The 14,868-nt window shown below is 36.9% G+C and overlaps 1 protein-coding gene across 1 annotated transcript in view; it reads left to right on the top strand.

The window, feature by feature from the left end:
• Window positions 1-14,868, top strand: part of LOC149302951 (sorting nexin-24-like) — a 55,582-nt gene that overhangs the window by 19,102 nt on the left and 21,612 nt on the right. The window contains exons 2-3 of the mRNA XM_089481911.1: window positions 5,720-5,803; window positions 8,868-8,972. Coding sequence (XP_089338037.1) covers window positions 5,720-5,803; window positions 8,868-8,972 — 189 coding nt within the window. The remainder of the gene's footprint in view (window positions 1-5,719; window positions 5,804-8,867; window positions 8,973-14,868) is intronic.

Here is a 14,868-nt window from a genome sequence, read left to right as displayed (position 1 = left end):
GAAATAAAATATGGGCAAAATGTATCATTTTTTAAATTTTTTTTACAATGTGTTATACTATGTGGGGGCAGAAGAGAGCTAATGTACTCAATCTACTGTTAAGATCCTCTGTGTTGCATCAGAGGGATCTTATTGTTGAAAGATATCAGTCAGGAGAAGAATTTTCAAAGTACAGTGGAACACAGTGAAGAAAATATGGCACAACAGAAACATTCCCAAGAACTGGATGTCCCTCCAAAATTGATGAAAAGACGAGAAGAAAACTGGTCAGGGAGGCTTACAAGAGGCCTACTGCAACATTAAAAGAACTGCAGGAATTTCTGGCGAGTACTGACTGTGTGCTACATGCGACAACAATCTTCATACGAATAGGTAGGGTGGCAAGACGGAAGCATTTTCTTACAAAGAAAAACATCCAAGCCCGGCTGAAGTTTGCAAAAACAAACATCAAGTCCCCCAAAAGCATGTGGGAAAATGTGTTATGGTCTAATGAAACCAAGCTTGAACTTTTTGGTCATAATTCCAAAAGGTATATTTGGCGCAAAAACAACACTGCACATCACCCAAAGAACACCATACCCACAGTGAAGCATGGTGGTGGCAGCATCATGCTTTGGGGCTGTTTTTCTTCAGCTGTTCCAAATTCCAAATACCAGGCAATTTTGGCACAAAACCTTCAGGCGTCCGTTAGGAAGCTGAAGATGAAGAGGAAGTTCACCTTTCAGCACGACAACGACCCAAAGCACACATCCAAATCCACAAAAGCATTGCTTCACCAGAAGAAGATTAATGTTTTGGAATGGCTCAACCAGAGCCCAGACCTGAATCCAATTGGGATTGTGGGGTGATCTAAAGAGGGCTGTGCACAGGAGATGTCCTCGCAATCTGACAGATTTGGAGCGCTTTTGCAAAGAAGAGTGGGCATATATTGCCACGTGGAGATGTGCCATGCTAATAGACTCCTACCCAATAAGACTGATTGCTGTAATAAGATTGAAAGGTGCTTCAACAAAGTATTAGTTTAAATCAAACACACATATACTTAGCCTTACACTGTACAGATACAGAGTCAAAAATATTATATTATGATGTATTGTAAGTTGAGTCAGTATCTTTTATGGAATATCAATCAATGTTTCTGAGGGGCAACCACTGAAAATCCATATATTTGAGGCCACTTTGTATTATTTTTCGAAGCCACCATACCACTCTACCTAGGGTGTTTTAAGCCACAGAAATGTACTGCTCTATTACTCCAGTAAGTTACTTGTGACATTCTGAAGATGTATGCACGCTATCCAGGGGCAGACTGGGTCAGGAATACCACTGGGCCAATGGGCCTCTGCCTTACTCTTTTATAGAGATGAGCGCAGCCGCTAGCAAAACCCTCTCCGTCTGTGCTTCCCTGCCTTCTCCGGCAACCATTTTCCGATCTTCATCTTCTATCTTCTCCCTTCTCTCCTCTCTTCTATATTGTATCTTTAATCTGCTATCTTCTTTCTTCATCTGCATCTCCGCAGTTATTACCTGGTGGGAACTTCCGCCCAAATGTCTGCGTTTTTCTAGCGATCCTCCAATCGGGGAAGAGGATCTCACCGACTGAGGGCAATATGGCAGTGCTTGCGGCGACGTGATCTCCTCGATCTTCCAATTGCATAGACACATAGGCCAGGCGGTCGCCCAAAGGGTTATTCCATAGTGATTGCTTCCGAGGCCAGCGGCTGATTGCACCCCCTTGAATCTATCCTTATACTATATTGGTTTTACTCAAAAAATTAGTCATAGGTTTCATGTAAGTTACAAAAAAAATAGTCTTTAAAAACTTTACTGTCAGCCACTGACCATTTTGTTATAGAGGAAATATGGTCTCATCATGATGTAGAAATTTCTTTACTCGAGATAGCTTTCAAACTTCACCCTGCTTATTAAGACTTTGAAGATACAAACCAGTAGCTCAGTAATTGCTTTCATGAATCTGCCCTTAATAATTACATTTAGTAAACCTGTATCGAAAATTAGAAAGACAGAGACTAATGGAAAACTAGCTTTTTTTCAGTGAATTAGAAAGGAAGACAATCCATATATTGACAAGACATCAAGTTGAAAGAGATCAAGAAAACTGTTTTGGACTGTCTGTGCAAAGAGTCAGACGCTGGCCTTATGTACGGTGGCATTTGCATTTTATCAAGGTGGAGATGTTGAAAGTGGATTCATGCAAATTCAGGGCAGCAACAAAACATGTTAGGAGTTTTTGTGTTATAGGGGAAAAGGTCTGTGCTTCAAATCTGCATCTGTTATCGAGGGAACACAATAAAGCAAAAGAAAAAAAATACTGAGTTAAGTGTAATTAGTAGAGTTTGAAAGGGTCTAGATATTTTAAGTTTGTTTTGGAAAATCAACCTAAAACCAGTAGAGAAGGTATGCCTAAACAGGTCACAATCATGTTGAAAGAAGAAGCGGTTATTGATGTAAGAACATTGTGGTTTATTCTAAGACCTTAAAGGGATACTCTAATAACCCATACAGGTTCACCAATCAATGGGGGGGGGCTTTTGCATATGTACGTGTAGGGGTTTCATTACACCTTTTGGGTCACTTGCTGGAGTCAGTTTTGGTTGGTGGTAAAATTGCACGCATGCTCTCTATTGTGACATGTTTGGCCATATGCATCTAACTGTGTAATGGTTGGGGGGACAGGGATTATGAGCAGATGCATAGAGGGCATTAAATGTGATGCTCGGCTGTCGTAGGAATTACAATGTACATAATGGCTTTAGATTACTTTAATCTTATTATTAGACTCCAATAATTTGCTGTCATGGTCTCTTTGTAAATGTATGTGTTATGTTTGTATAAAAATTTATCGATTCACTAAAATAACAGTCGCTTTGTTATGAAGACCCATGAGTTGGGTGGATATATTATAATTTTGGAATTATATCATTTATTGGAATTAATATAATTTTTCTTTATAATTACCCAGCTGGAAATTCAGAAAGTCCCCTTCGATTATGATGTCTGTTCTTTCTTATTATGTCCTCTGTTGTGTATTTCTAAAACAGCTGTTTCAAACATTAAAAAAAAACATTTTCTGTGTTTTGCAACTCAACTATTTTCGTGGAGTCATTGTTTTTAGACCAAAGCCAAGATACAAATCTTCTGATTATGATAGATCATGTAACTATGAAAGCCTCTTTGTTTGGGGTTAGAAAATCAATGCCAAATCTTGGAGCAGCATTTTTCAGTATTCTCCATGATGAATCCGGTAGCTGAATGGAGAAATGCTGATTCCATATTTTGGGTGACAGAGATTCATAGGGAAGTATGTGCCCAAGGTGGTGTTACTGGAACTTGGGACCTTTTATTTATGACTTTGTTAAAAACAACACAGTGAAAACTCTTGTGGAATCAGTTGAACATTTTGGCTTATATTAGACTGGATCTCCGTGCAAGGATTTATTGTGTATGTGATAATTGATTCCAAAATAACCATAGTCTATGCATGATAATAAAAATAATGTATCTGCAACGAGAGACTTGAGGCTGTGTTTTTAACACTGATAACTAGGTAATTTTGAATATGTCTGGGTGTATGGTATATGGAGTAAAATTACAATTCATTAAAAGACATAGGCTCTTTCTAATTATGACCAAACCATACCTGGGAACTTTCTAAATGACTTGTCGTCATTTAAACATAAACTTGGGTCATCTGCATTCAGGCAAGGATAGCAACCATAGCATTTTTGTAGCAAAAGCACCAATTGGGAGTCTTAAATAAAATCCCAGAAGCATAGAATAAGAAGGAGTATTTTCCAGACTGTGTGACCATGAGAATCTGCCCCTTAACCATAAACCATAGGTAGCTTTCCATTCACACACTGAATGGGATCTGGGCTAAAAAGTAATCAAATGACGGAATTTAATACCCGGCAAACTTGGCTGAACAAAACATGGATTAATGTCACTATTTATATTCAATTAGATAATCCCTAAATCCCCAAATCCCTCTGAATTGGTTAGGAAATCCCTACCTTTGTAAGTATTCCATTCAAAAAAAAAAATACGGCACATTAAATTGTCTTATCTTCTTCTCCCCTGAAATCGTTACTATTTTGTCCTCACTGAATCGCTTCTGACTTCCAAATTCTTACTGCTCCAAGTCTTTGTTTTTAACAACTATTTAGTTTTACCAACCATGCAAAAAACAGACATGTTGCGATATCTTTTACGTCTAATCTTATTTTCTTTGAGAGAAAAAAAATGGTTTCGTACATTCTTAGTGCATTAGTAACAGAGTCTTTACCCGGATCAAACTTTTTATCTTAGCCAAGCACCTTTTGATCTGAATTTATAGAATTATCTCCATACTGATATTTTACAGTATGTGTTTTTAGTAAAGTCTATGAAATATGCTCTGTCGGTTACTATCTTTAAACAGAATTCAGCGTTTTAAATTCCAGTGTATATTTTTAATTATCTCGCAGGTGATACCATTGTTAAACGACAAACCAATTTCCTTATGCTGTTTTTATTTTTCAATTTGTAATTCGTTATTCTTTACTTTGGCACTTTAGGGCAAGTGAATTAATTTCCTCACATTGTTAGTTGGTGGCTGCCTGCACTTTCTCCATTTATTTTAGATATAGTTGTAATACATCAATTCTTGTATTCTGTCAAAGCAAATTTTAACTTTTTTGTTTTAAAAAAACAAACATATAAGAAAATAGTTTTGATACCATTTAAAAAAAATTTCGAATTACATTTGGTAGGAAAAATCATTGCATACAAAACTCTCTTATTTAGACAAAATAATAATCATTTGTAAAAAATATTCATCCCCATCACTACTTTCGACATTTTTAAAATATGATTTTCAGGTCTCTCAAAGTAAAATACTAAAACCATGAAATAAATGTATTCTTAAAATGTTTTTGTTTAAATACATATTTGTGCAAAACTGTAATTCATATCAAGAGATTAGGGCTGTATCATTTTATTTACTGCATTACCTTATAATGCAGATGTGAGGGCAGGATGTGAATAAATACATAATACTTTAATATAATAATAATAATTAAAGCAAAAAATCAATTATTAATGTCACACGATTTAATTGTAAAAACTGTAATTGTAAAATACCGTTATTAATCACTGCAAAAGGCATCATTTGGATGCATAAATAAAAGGAAAACAAAATTGTTTTTTTTTTTTTATTATCCTCTTTTTATTTAGGGTGTATAAACCGATACATTAGGTAAAGAGAGCCTTGCTCACAAGTGTACATCTTTTATTATTATTGATTGTAAGCTCGTTTGAGCAGGGCCCTCCTCACCTGTTGTCTCTGTTAGTCAATTTGTTATGTTACATACTACTTGTTATCGCCTGTCTACCTATTGTACAGCGCTACAGAATTTGATGGTGCTATATAAAACAATAAATAATAATAATTGTTATTATTATTGTATGGTTTTCTTATTGCTAAAATATTCCGGGGGAAAAAATGTGATCCCTGTTTATATGGATAAATACATACCTTACAGATGTACACATATTAGAAGTATCCCTCTTTGATAAATAATTATATTAATTATTAATTATTATATATTATAATATAATAAATATATTACAACACTCAAGTTCCAGATCCTTGTTTTAATTTCTGTTTGTTATTTCTATTTGTTACAATTATAGACACTTTTTGCCTTTACCCTTTCAGGTATTTAGAATAGAAGTACTGGTAAATGGAAGAAGACATGTTGTTGAAAAACGGTACAGTGAGTTCCATGCTTTGCATAAAAAGGTAATAAAAAAACCCTAATCACAGAATGCAAATGTCATAAAAACGGTCTCCCAAATATTTTTTTTCTTTATACTAATGAAAACTGTAACTATACAGTGGGTGTAAACGTGTGGATATCATCATCTTGTTAATATTTTAAAACTGCCCTTCTATTTTGTACTCCCCCCCCCCAGAGTTAATATTATTATAAGTTTAGCAATCTCCAGTTCCTACACTTTTCTATAAGTACTCCAGTGCGTAATGCTACACTATTCCCATCACTTACGGCAGTCTCCTTGCATATTATAGGGGAAGTCCAACGCTGTGTAGAGAGCTATATATACAGTAATGTTTAGCATTGGAGAAAAGGAGTTTATGTCATTTTGTTCCAGTAAACTTACATTATGCTCAAACATGGAGGCTGACGTTTTAGGCAGTTGTGATATTTTGGGTGACTTTTCCAGCCCAAGCTCCACCAAAGCTGTTTAAGGCAATGGTAATGGAGTCCCTTCTTCCACAATGAAGTCCCTTGTCCCATAGATTTTCATTAGCATTACTGTGGCCTTCCCAAGGTAGGCTACCTGGAGCTCTCCCTTTTCTTGGGGATTGGTTATGAGAAGGGACAGGGCTAGACTCAGACAGCCTCAGACAACCTTTAGTAGAACCTGGACCAGGGAAGCAGGACTTCACCTGGAGACTCCAGGTCTAACAAAATTCCCAGTTATGTTCATTAGTCAGAAAATCCGTGTCAATTAACACTGAGTCATTCTATTGTTTCCCCAAGGCAGTATGATAAGGAGTCATGGTGTTTCTTTAATAGATAGGATTAAGATCGGAGCTAGAACACATACACACTACTAATATGCAGCATTATGAAAACATTAAGTCATACTGGTGCAGAAGATACAAGAAGCTCTTGTAAGCTTGCATACACATTTCAAATCCGCCTTAGACTTTTTACAATTTGGTGTCATTTATATTTTCAATTGATTTTTATATATTAACCTTTTTTATGGCATTCAATTTGGTTTCCTTGCAAACAGCACATTATTAGTGTATATTATAAACTGTGTACCCCTGACTGTGAGGATACAATAACCATGTGATTTATTACTGAAGCGGTATTGAGAAAAATCTAGATTTTATAATATTGTTCATCTTCTTTAACTAATCCATGCTCCACGGTGCATTGGACATTTGTAAAAAAAAAAAAAAAAAAAAAGAAAGAGAGACTGCAAAGCATAGACATGATTGTTTATCACGGGCTGAAGACACAACTAAGGAGTATTTATCATGTTGCTGGCTGGTCCTGCAGGGCACCTGTATTGTTCTAGGTTTGTGTCTCTCCATCTAAGGCAATTTATCACTCACCCACATATTCTGTCATTGACAATAGCAGCTGCGATGATGGCCTCTTGAAAGCTTGACATATTTATAAAGTGAGGAGACGTGAAATTGTATTTTTTGCCTTGACGACAATAACAAAGATGAAAAAGACATGTTCTGTTGCCCCTTATCGTGAAGCAAAGTCCAGTTGGCCAGTGGTCCCTTACTAAGATGGATAGGCTAGAAAGTGTATAAAAGAAATGATTAGGTATTATGTTCCACAGTTCCATTTAGGAAATGACCTTATGAACCATTGTATATTACCAGTGAAAATGTCATAGTGCACAAAAAGTGTTATGGTTCAGATATTGGACAGCAGAATCCTTGACTTGATCAATTTGCAACATTTCACATTTTTAGGCTCGGTAATCATTACTAAACTGTTTTTAGAACTACCAAGCGTCCAAGATCATCTACTTTTTACACAAAGAGTAGGGTAGTATTGTCCCATAAACAGGGCCAATCTTGGAGTTTCTGGCTCTATAGGTGAACTTTCCCAACCCCCCCCACGCACACGTGCACATGTTTACTAACTCATTTAACACATCAGCATGAATGTATGAATATACGCATACAATATATTTATTTGTAATCATACTGGTTGTTTTCAAGCAAAACCAACAATAATCAACTCAGGAATGTATCAAGTATATTAACAGTATTAAAAGTATACTACCATCATTCATTTGCATTCATATACTACCATTCATTCATTTGCATATACTACCATCATTCATTTGCATTTAAACAAAAAGCAGACAGTCTCTCTCATGCCCGTGAGAGAGCCTGGCACAGGAAGCTCTTTGGTCTCATGTTCAAACATTACACGTTCATGGAACACTTGAGGTAGGGAAAGATGGAATCTATTCTGCTTAGTTTTACCTAATGTTTCCTGCAGTTTCTCTGCCTTCAGTCACACCAGATAATGCAGGGGACAGCCAGGTCATTGAAAGACAGTTAGTGGGGAAAGGCGCAGCTGTTGATGGACCCCAGATGATGTGTATGCCCTGGGCAGATGTCCCCTTTGCCCTGTGTAATAGGCATACCTGAGAACACTCCAGGTGAAACACAGCTCCTCCGGATCACCACTAGAAAACTCTGTGTGCTGCAATGTCAGTAGAAACACCCACCGACGTCAGCAAGAAGGCCCGCAACATCATTGGACTCCTGCAAAGATGTTTTTTTCCATATTTACCTCACTTTTGCTGGCCTCTATAGAGGTTAAGGCAGCTATATGACCCCCTTAACGCATATCCTGCCATTTCTTTAATTAAACATTTCTAGGCTAAAACCTTTGCGTTGCAGAGCAAAGTGCTGGAAGCCAGGTTAGATCCTACTTCCTGGCTTTCCATCGGTTTGGGACCAATATGATTGCAGCCAAAAGAATGCATTGTGAACTCTCATGAATCATTGTAAATTGTCATCTTAAACCTATCTCAAGATTTGGTTTGTTGATCTAGTTGGGTGACTGATAGCCTTGCTACACATTATTATCTCTGGGTTTCATCGAGGTACAGCACTAGTTTCTCTCATCTCCATCCACCCCAACTCTTTGACAACACTGTCTACATACTGTAGACTCCTTTTCTTCCTATTTTAGAGTTAAGAAGCTACTATCTACCGCTGCCATACACTTGTAATGCTCAAAAAGGCCTATACACAATAATATATACAATTTATGACTTTCATGTATTTGCAGTTGAAGAAAAGTATAAAAACGCCGGAGATTCCCTCAAAACATGTACGAAACTGGATCCCAAAGGTACTTGAACAGAGGCGGCAGGGCCTGGAATCTTACTTGCAGGTAAAGAAAGATGGTTTTCAACTCCATGAATTTGCTATGCATTATAAAGAGCCACCCCAGGAAAATGTATCTGCCTTAATGGCACCCTGCATTATACAAGCTTCAATTCTTGGAGAAGAAGCTTACTGCATGCTAGAAACAAAGAGCTACTTTCTTATATTCAAAATGGTTATTGTGGGCTTGCAAAACATTACTTTATTCTACTGAACTATATTAACATTAATACTTAAAAATACTTTTTTATGTTAATTAGAGCATTACAAGTTTCTGACTTACTTAACACAAAGATTGTGATCTATAACAGTGGTTTACGTGCTCTTCCTAATCATGATCTGTGAAAGTTTCATATTGCTGTCTGAGCCATTCCCTTTGTCACAGTCCCCTCCAAGTATTAAAACTCTTTTTTTTGTTTGTGTTCACTAATAAGTATTCATTTCACAATACACTTCTGTATACTGTTCCCATAAACCAATATGTTGATTCTAAAGTAGGTTTCTCATGGAGGATTGGTAAATGTGATCATCGTTAACTGCATTAGGAAAATGGTGAATTATTAGCTTTTGTAGCCAACATAATTTGGAATGAGAGAGGTTCCCTGTCTATGTCACAAATTGTTGATAGTCTTTACTTAATTTCCATTCGATAGGACCATCAAGTGCAGTATCACATCCCCTGATGCGTAATGTTTTTATTGACTGAGCTGTGGTTAAACTCCAAAAACGTGAGAATCCTTTTTTTCATTATCCTTGAACATCAAGCTCTTGTCATAGAACATGAATAATTGTGGTGTGCTCGGTACCGATTACAGTCATGTAGCTCAAAGACATTTACTTGTCAGGCTACTTGAAAACAATACTTTTTTTTTTTTTACCAGAAAAAATGTGTAAATGATTCTGTATGATTCATCTCACCAGAAGGTTGAGAAGGTGTGTAGGCTGACACACATTAAGACGGAGCCTGTTAAAAAGTGGATTTTAGTGACCAAGTGTCGTTGCTGTGACTAGTTCCCTAACCCATGGTCTGCATCAAAGTCATACATCATGAATTCCTAAGTGTAAGAATTACGCAGGATTCATTTAATCGCCCTAGAGATATAGTTGGTGTCTCCACAAGGTATCTGGTACAATGGTACATAAGGTAAAGTAAAATCCATAGAAAAGGGCATATTTAGATGTGACCACTGATTCCTGACGCGTATCTCTTTCTCCTCGCACAGTTTTCTGTCTTGTTTCCTCTCTGTGTCTCTGCACCCTATTCTGTCTCTAAGTAAATCCTCTAACCTTCCTGATGCCCATTGCTTCTGTATATTATGAAGGGCCATCTGTGGCAAACTGTTCTCACAAGTAAGACTAAGCTGGTCCTGCATAATGTAGTTCAGTTAGTAAAGTTCCTTTCAAGAAACCTCTCTGATTTAACTAAGGGTTAAGCAGGGGAATCCAAGGTGGTCTTCCAAGAAATACTCACTGGGGTTTGTCCTCAATAATGCACAGTGATGTTGGTGAGTTGAATCTAGAGCGCTCTAAAACGCTTTGCTTTCTCGATTAAAACTCTCTTAAGTTCTCTAATATGCCATTTGTTTTTGCTTTTCATGCTTTAAAAACCCAGCACTGTATCTCAGTCTAAACCAGCATTGTAGGGTGGCCATATTATCAAACACATCCTCCCTTAGCAGATCCTACATGTAATCTACATGTAAGCCTGTACTGTTTATCCACTGAGCCTCTGTCGTAAGCTCCTAGAGGTTCTGGCCTCAATTTCTCCTTAATATTTTGCTTTTGTCCAGAAGGAAACCCCTGTATAATATGGAACCCAAAGCATTTTGTACTTGTCCAAAAAATATTTCAACTCTTAACCCACATTTGTGGAAAATGTGTACATGGTTCAATTTTTTTCTTCTCTTTTTAAAGAATCTTTCCATCTTTTCATTATATGTCATGGAACAACCTTTAAAACTTATAGGCTAGCTCTAAACAGGGGTTACTCTCAGTTTTTAAGGGCCCTAAGCAAAAAGACTGGGAGGGAACATCTATAGGGGCAAATATAATGCCGGTAATAATATACACTCATGAACACCGTACTTCGGATCATGGATGTTTTTTTTTTTGTTAAGATACATTCTAGTTTTTACGTTTTAGAGGAACCTTGGACCCCTCCCAGATCCTCTAATGGGCCCGTAAGATTAGAGAGCGCCTTAGAGCCCCAAATGATCTATTTGTATAGTAGCGCCACCTCTGTCTATAAGTGTAATTAAACCGTTAAGTACACAGCCTTTTCTTTGAACAAGTAAGCTAATTTAATGGTGTGTAGGCTCGATTACAAAAAAATACATCATCCTTCCAGTTCTCGTCTTTGATAAATCCGAAAAATTGCCTGATGCACTTTTTCTAGTAATTATGTGTATTGATTTTCTTTGTAATGCTGTTTAAATAGCAAAATAGAAACTAAATTGGAGTAGCGTCTTCCCACGTAGTCTTTTTTTTCCCTGTGTTAATGGAATTTAAAAGCGCATCGCTGAAGTGCGAATACATTGTAGCTGAAACGTTTCTATATAGCGGTATCTGATCAAGGCAAAAAAAAAACACATCACAGGGCTTCCTTGGTCCTTATTAAAACTTTGAATGTTGCGTTAAATAATATTAATGGCCCTGCTTGTAAGTACTTAACAATCCTTTTCCTATACAAGTGAATGTATTGATTGATTTTGAGCACAGTGCTGTGGTTCGGATTATACGACTGATTCTATCGAAACTTTAACAGCGTTTGTTAAGTGCACCACATATCTTTAAATGAATCAAGATGATGATGTGGATTGAGAAAAGCAGAAGACCATCCATCTCTTTTTGATCAGTTAATAACTTGAATCCATCATTGTATATATATCAGTTGGGTTCTGTTTATGGGATAAATTCATGTCTCTGGCTGTTTGGAGAAAACCCACTGCCTAGCGTTTAGATTAGATAGAGCCTTTCAAAGCACGTTCTGTCTTACCATGGCAATAACATATGTTTTCGATGCTATTAAAGGCCCGTCTGTTCACCCAGAGTAGTTGAATTGAGTTTTAAGTAAAAGTAAAGAAGAGAATCTAGCTATGGATTTAATTACATTTTTCAGGGGGTTTTTTTTTAAGGTTTTTCTGTACTGTTTTTGTTTTCTCTCAAACATTGTGTCTCTAGCACCCATAGGTGTAGAGTGTTTGGTTTGAACCTTTACCACCCTTGACCATATAAACCCAAAATGGCAATACGGTTTAATGTATTTTGTAGGGAACAGTGGCTATTAGAAACATGTAAAATATCAACCTTTAAAGAGAAGTCATGTGTAAACGTGATACCAATATGTAAAAGTATTCTTTTATAAATTCAAATCTTTATAAAAATGATTGAGCTTATCCATGTCGCATTTTATTGCACTGGTTGCTTTATGGTTTAGAAGATGGAGACATTTTATTTATTTTCTTTTTTGTAAATGTGTCAATTGTAGACAATGTTGGGTGACTGTCAGGGAGTAGTTACTGTTTTATGGTACCTGTGTTTGTTATTATTATTTTTATTATTATTATGTATTTTTTAATCAATTCAACATTTCTGTATTTTATCTATTGCGAATACTGCTCACAATGACACCACTTATATGAAAGCTTTTGATTAGATTGTAAAGTTACTTTTGCAAATTAAGAATTTGAATTTCCTTCACTGACAAACTTTGGGATTATGTTGAAAGTCAGATTTGTAGAATTTGGAACTCTAGGAGAAAAACTAATACTTGAATCACTTTTAAATTTGCCTTCACTTTATTCCCTAAAGGGAGAGTCGTCGGGAGAGTTCAACTCCCTCACTTCACTAGATGTGTTGAAGGGTGAATGCTGGCAAGTTTTTCAAAGCAAGGGCCATACTGGCCCTGTATGATGCATAGTTCAATGGCTGAGGAGTCGTCTTGCCACAAAATTCACTAGGGTTGTTTTTCCATAATTTATAGAAGGAGTTGAAACCACAACTCCATCCTGTCAACTCTCATTTTAGTAAATAAAGTCCAAGGTGTTGCGTCTGCAATAGAAAGGGTATAAGTAATATCTAATCTTATAATATTTCTCTAAAGGTCATCTGTGTAAACCATCTAAAAGAGGTGATTATAAAGCTGTTTTTCTTAATTGATACTGTTTCCTTTTGTCTTTGCGTACCTAACGCTGAAGAAATCCATAACGAAGAAATGCCGCAGAGGTCTTTATTGGATTCTTGTTCTTACCTTTTGCTGGTTAATAAAAAGTTTAGGAATAAGCAAGATTGCACGGCCTGCTGTTATTAACGGTCTTTAACTAGGCAAGATTAATGTACATTTCTTTTGCTAATTCTCTCTCCAATTACTTAGCTGATATTAATTCCCTGGCCTTGTTAATTATACCAAAGCACAGTGGGGGACATTTTACCCATATTTCCACAGCTGGGAATTTGGAGATCGTAACCTTGCCCTCCAGGAAGAAATCTCAGCAGACCAGGCCCTGTGATTTCAGTCCATTTGTTTCGGGATCAAGCCTAATTGCTGTAGACTGGCTGCCAGTGGTAATGCCGGCTTTCTGGTGTACGAGGCATGTACGTTCTTCTGAGAACAAATAAGGAAAGATTAATCGTTTGTTTTGTGTTCGCTCCCAGGAGAAATGCACCTGCTTAATCAAGAAAAATAATTTCTTCTTCTGTTTTGGTTCGGTTTATTTTTCAAAAGGGAATAATTGCATAAAAACTAAGACAGAAGGGTGCGTATTGTGAAAATATTGCTGGGTTTCCATAATGCTGCGGTGAAATAAATGTATCACGGCAGAGAAATTAATAGGTATTGTTCACATTTCTCATAGTAAGTAACTTGGCAGTTGGGTTTTTATTCAGACTAATACTGTTTTGTTGTATCCCCATTTGTTTTGTCTGTGCCTAGAGAAATCCAATCAACAAGACAATAGTAAAAAGAAAAAAAAAAAAAAACAGTTTCACAAATTGCTCTTAATTGCTAAAGCACAGTGTAGACTAAACGTTGTTTCCAATTACGGGACATGGTCAAAGTAACCACCATTAATTCTGTTCTTCCCAGTCTGATAAATAAGCTATCAAAATGGAGCCGATTCATTGGAAGCCGTTAGATTTAGCCTCAAACAAGTTCAAGATGGAATTAACCTGGAAAAAATCGACACAACGTTATATATGCTCTCTGGAGCTGTATATACCCACATTAACCTTACCAGGCAGCTGCACTGAGGACACGTATGGTTTAGTAGGATGGCAGGGAGATCTGTTGCTCCACTTGCTCCACTTGCACGCTCTCTTTTCCTGATTCCTATAGGCCTGCTACCATACCAAGACTTCAAACCCAGGATCCCACAATGTCTCATGGAGACTAGCTGCCAATGAGTAGTAGTACAGAGTCTGTGGGTGGTCAGGGCCACCAGGAGATCAAAGGCTTAGCCAGAGACCCAGATATTAGCTGATATTCCCCTAGCCTCCTGAACAAAACTATGTTTGTCGCCTGCGTGGATTGGATGATTCTAAGCCAGAAGTTTAGTCTTCTGCATTCTACAATGCGAAAGCCCCTAGGGCTCCTTTGGCCAATCATAATCCCCTCCAACCATGCTTTTAGCATCAGTAGAGTTCAGCTTTATCTCACAGTACTGGAGATTAGACAGTTGCGTAGAATGCAAGTAAAATAGTTTACAACGCACTCGCCTAATGGCTGCCCTGACTTTATGAAGCATTAGTCTGGATCTGCTTTTTTTGGCAGGTGACTACGAGGTCACAGCAGTCTGTGTATGTATTCTTCCCTTCAGTTATTTTTTGTTCCTAGCACTTCCCATTGTAAATCTGAACACATTAACTTAGATATAATATATATATATATATATATATATATATATATA

The sequence above is a fragment of the Sceloporus occidentalis genome, unplaced genomic scaffold, assembly GCF_023333645.1.
Source record: "Sceloporus occidentalis isolate IW3139 unplaced genomic scaffold, rSceOcc1.0.p SCAF_16, whole genome shotgun sequence".
In the NCBI taxonomy this organism is placed as follows: domain Eukaryota; kingdom Metazoa; phylum Chordata; class Lepidosauria; order Squamata; family Phrynosomatidae; genus Sceloporus; species Sceloporus occidentalis.
The sequence above is the reverse complement of the archived record's forward strand: the minus strand, read 5'-3'. Positions and strand labels throughout refer to the sequence as shown.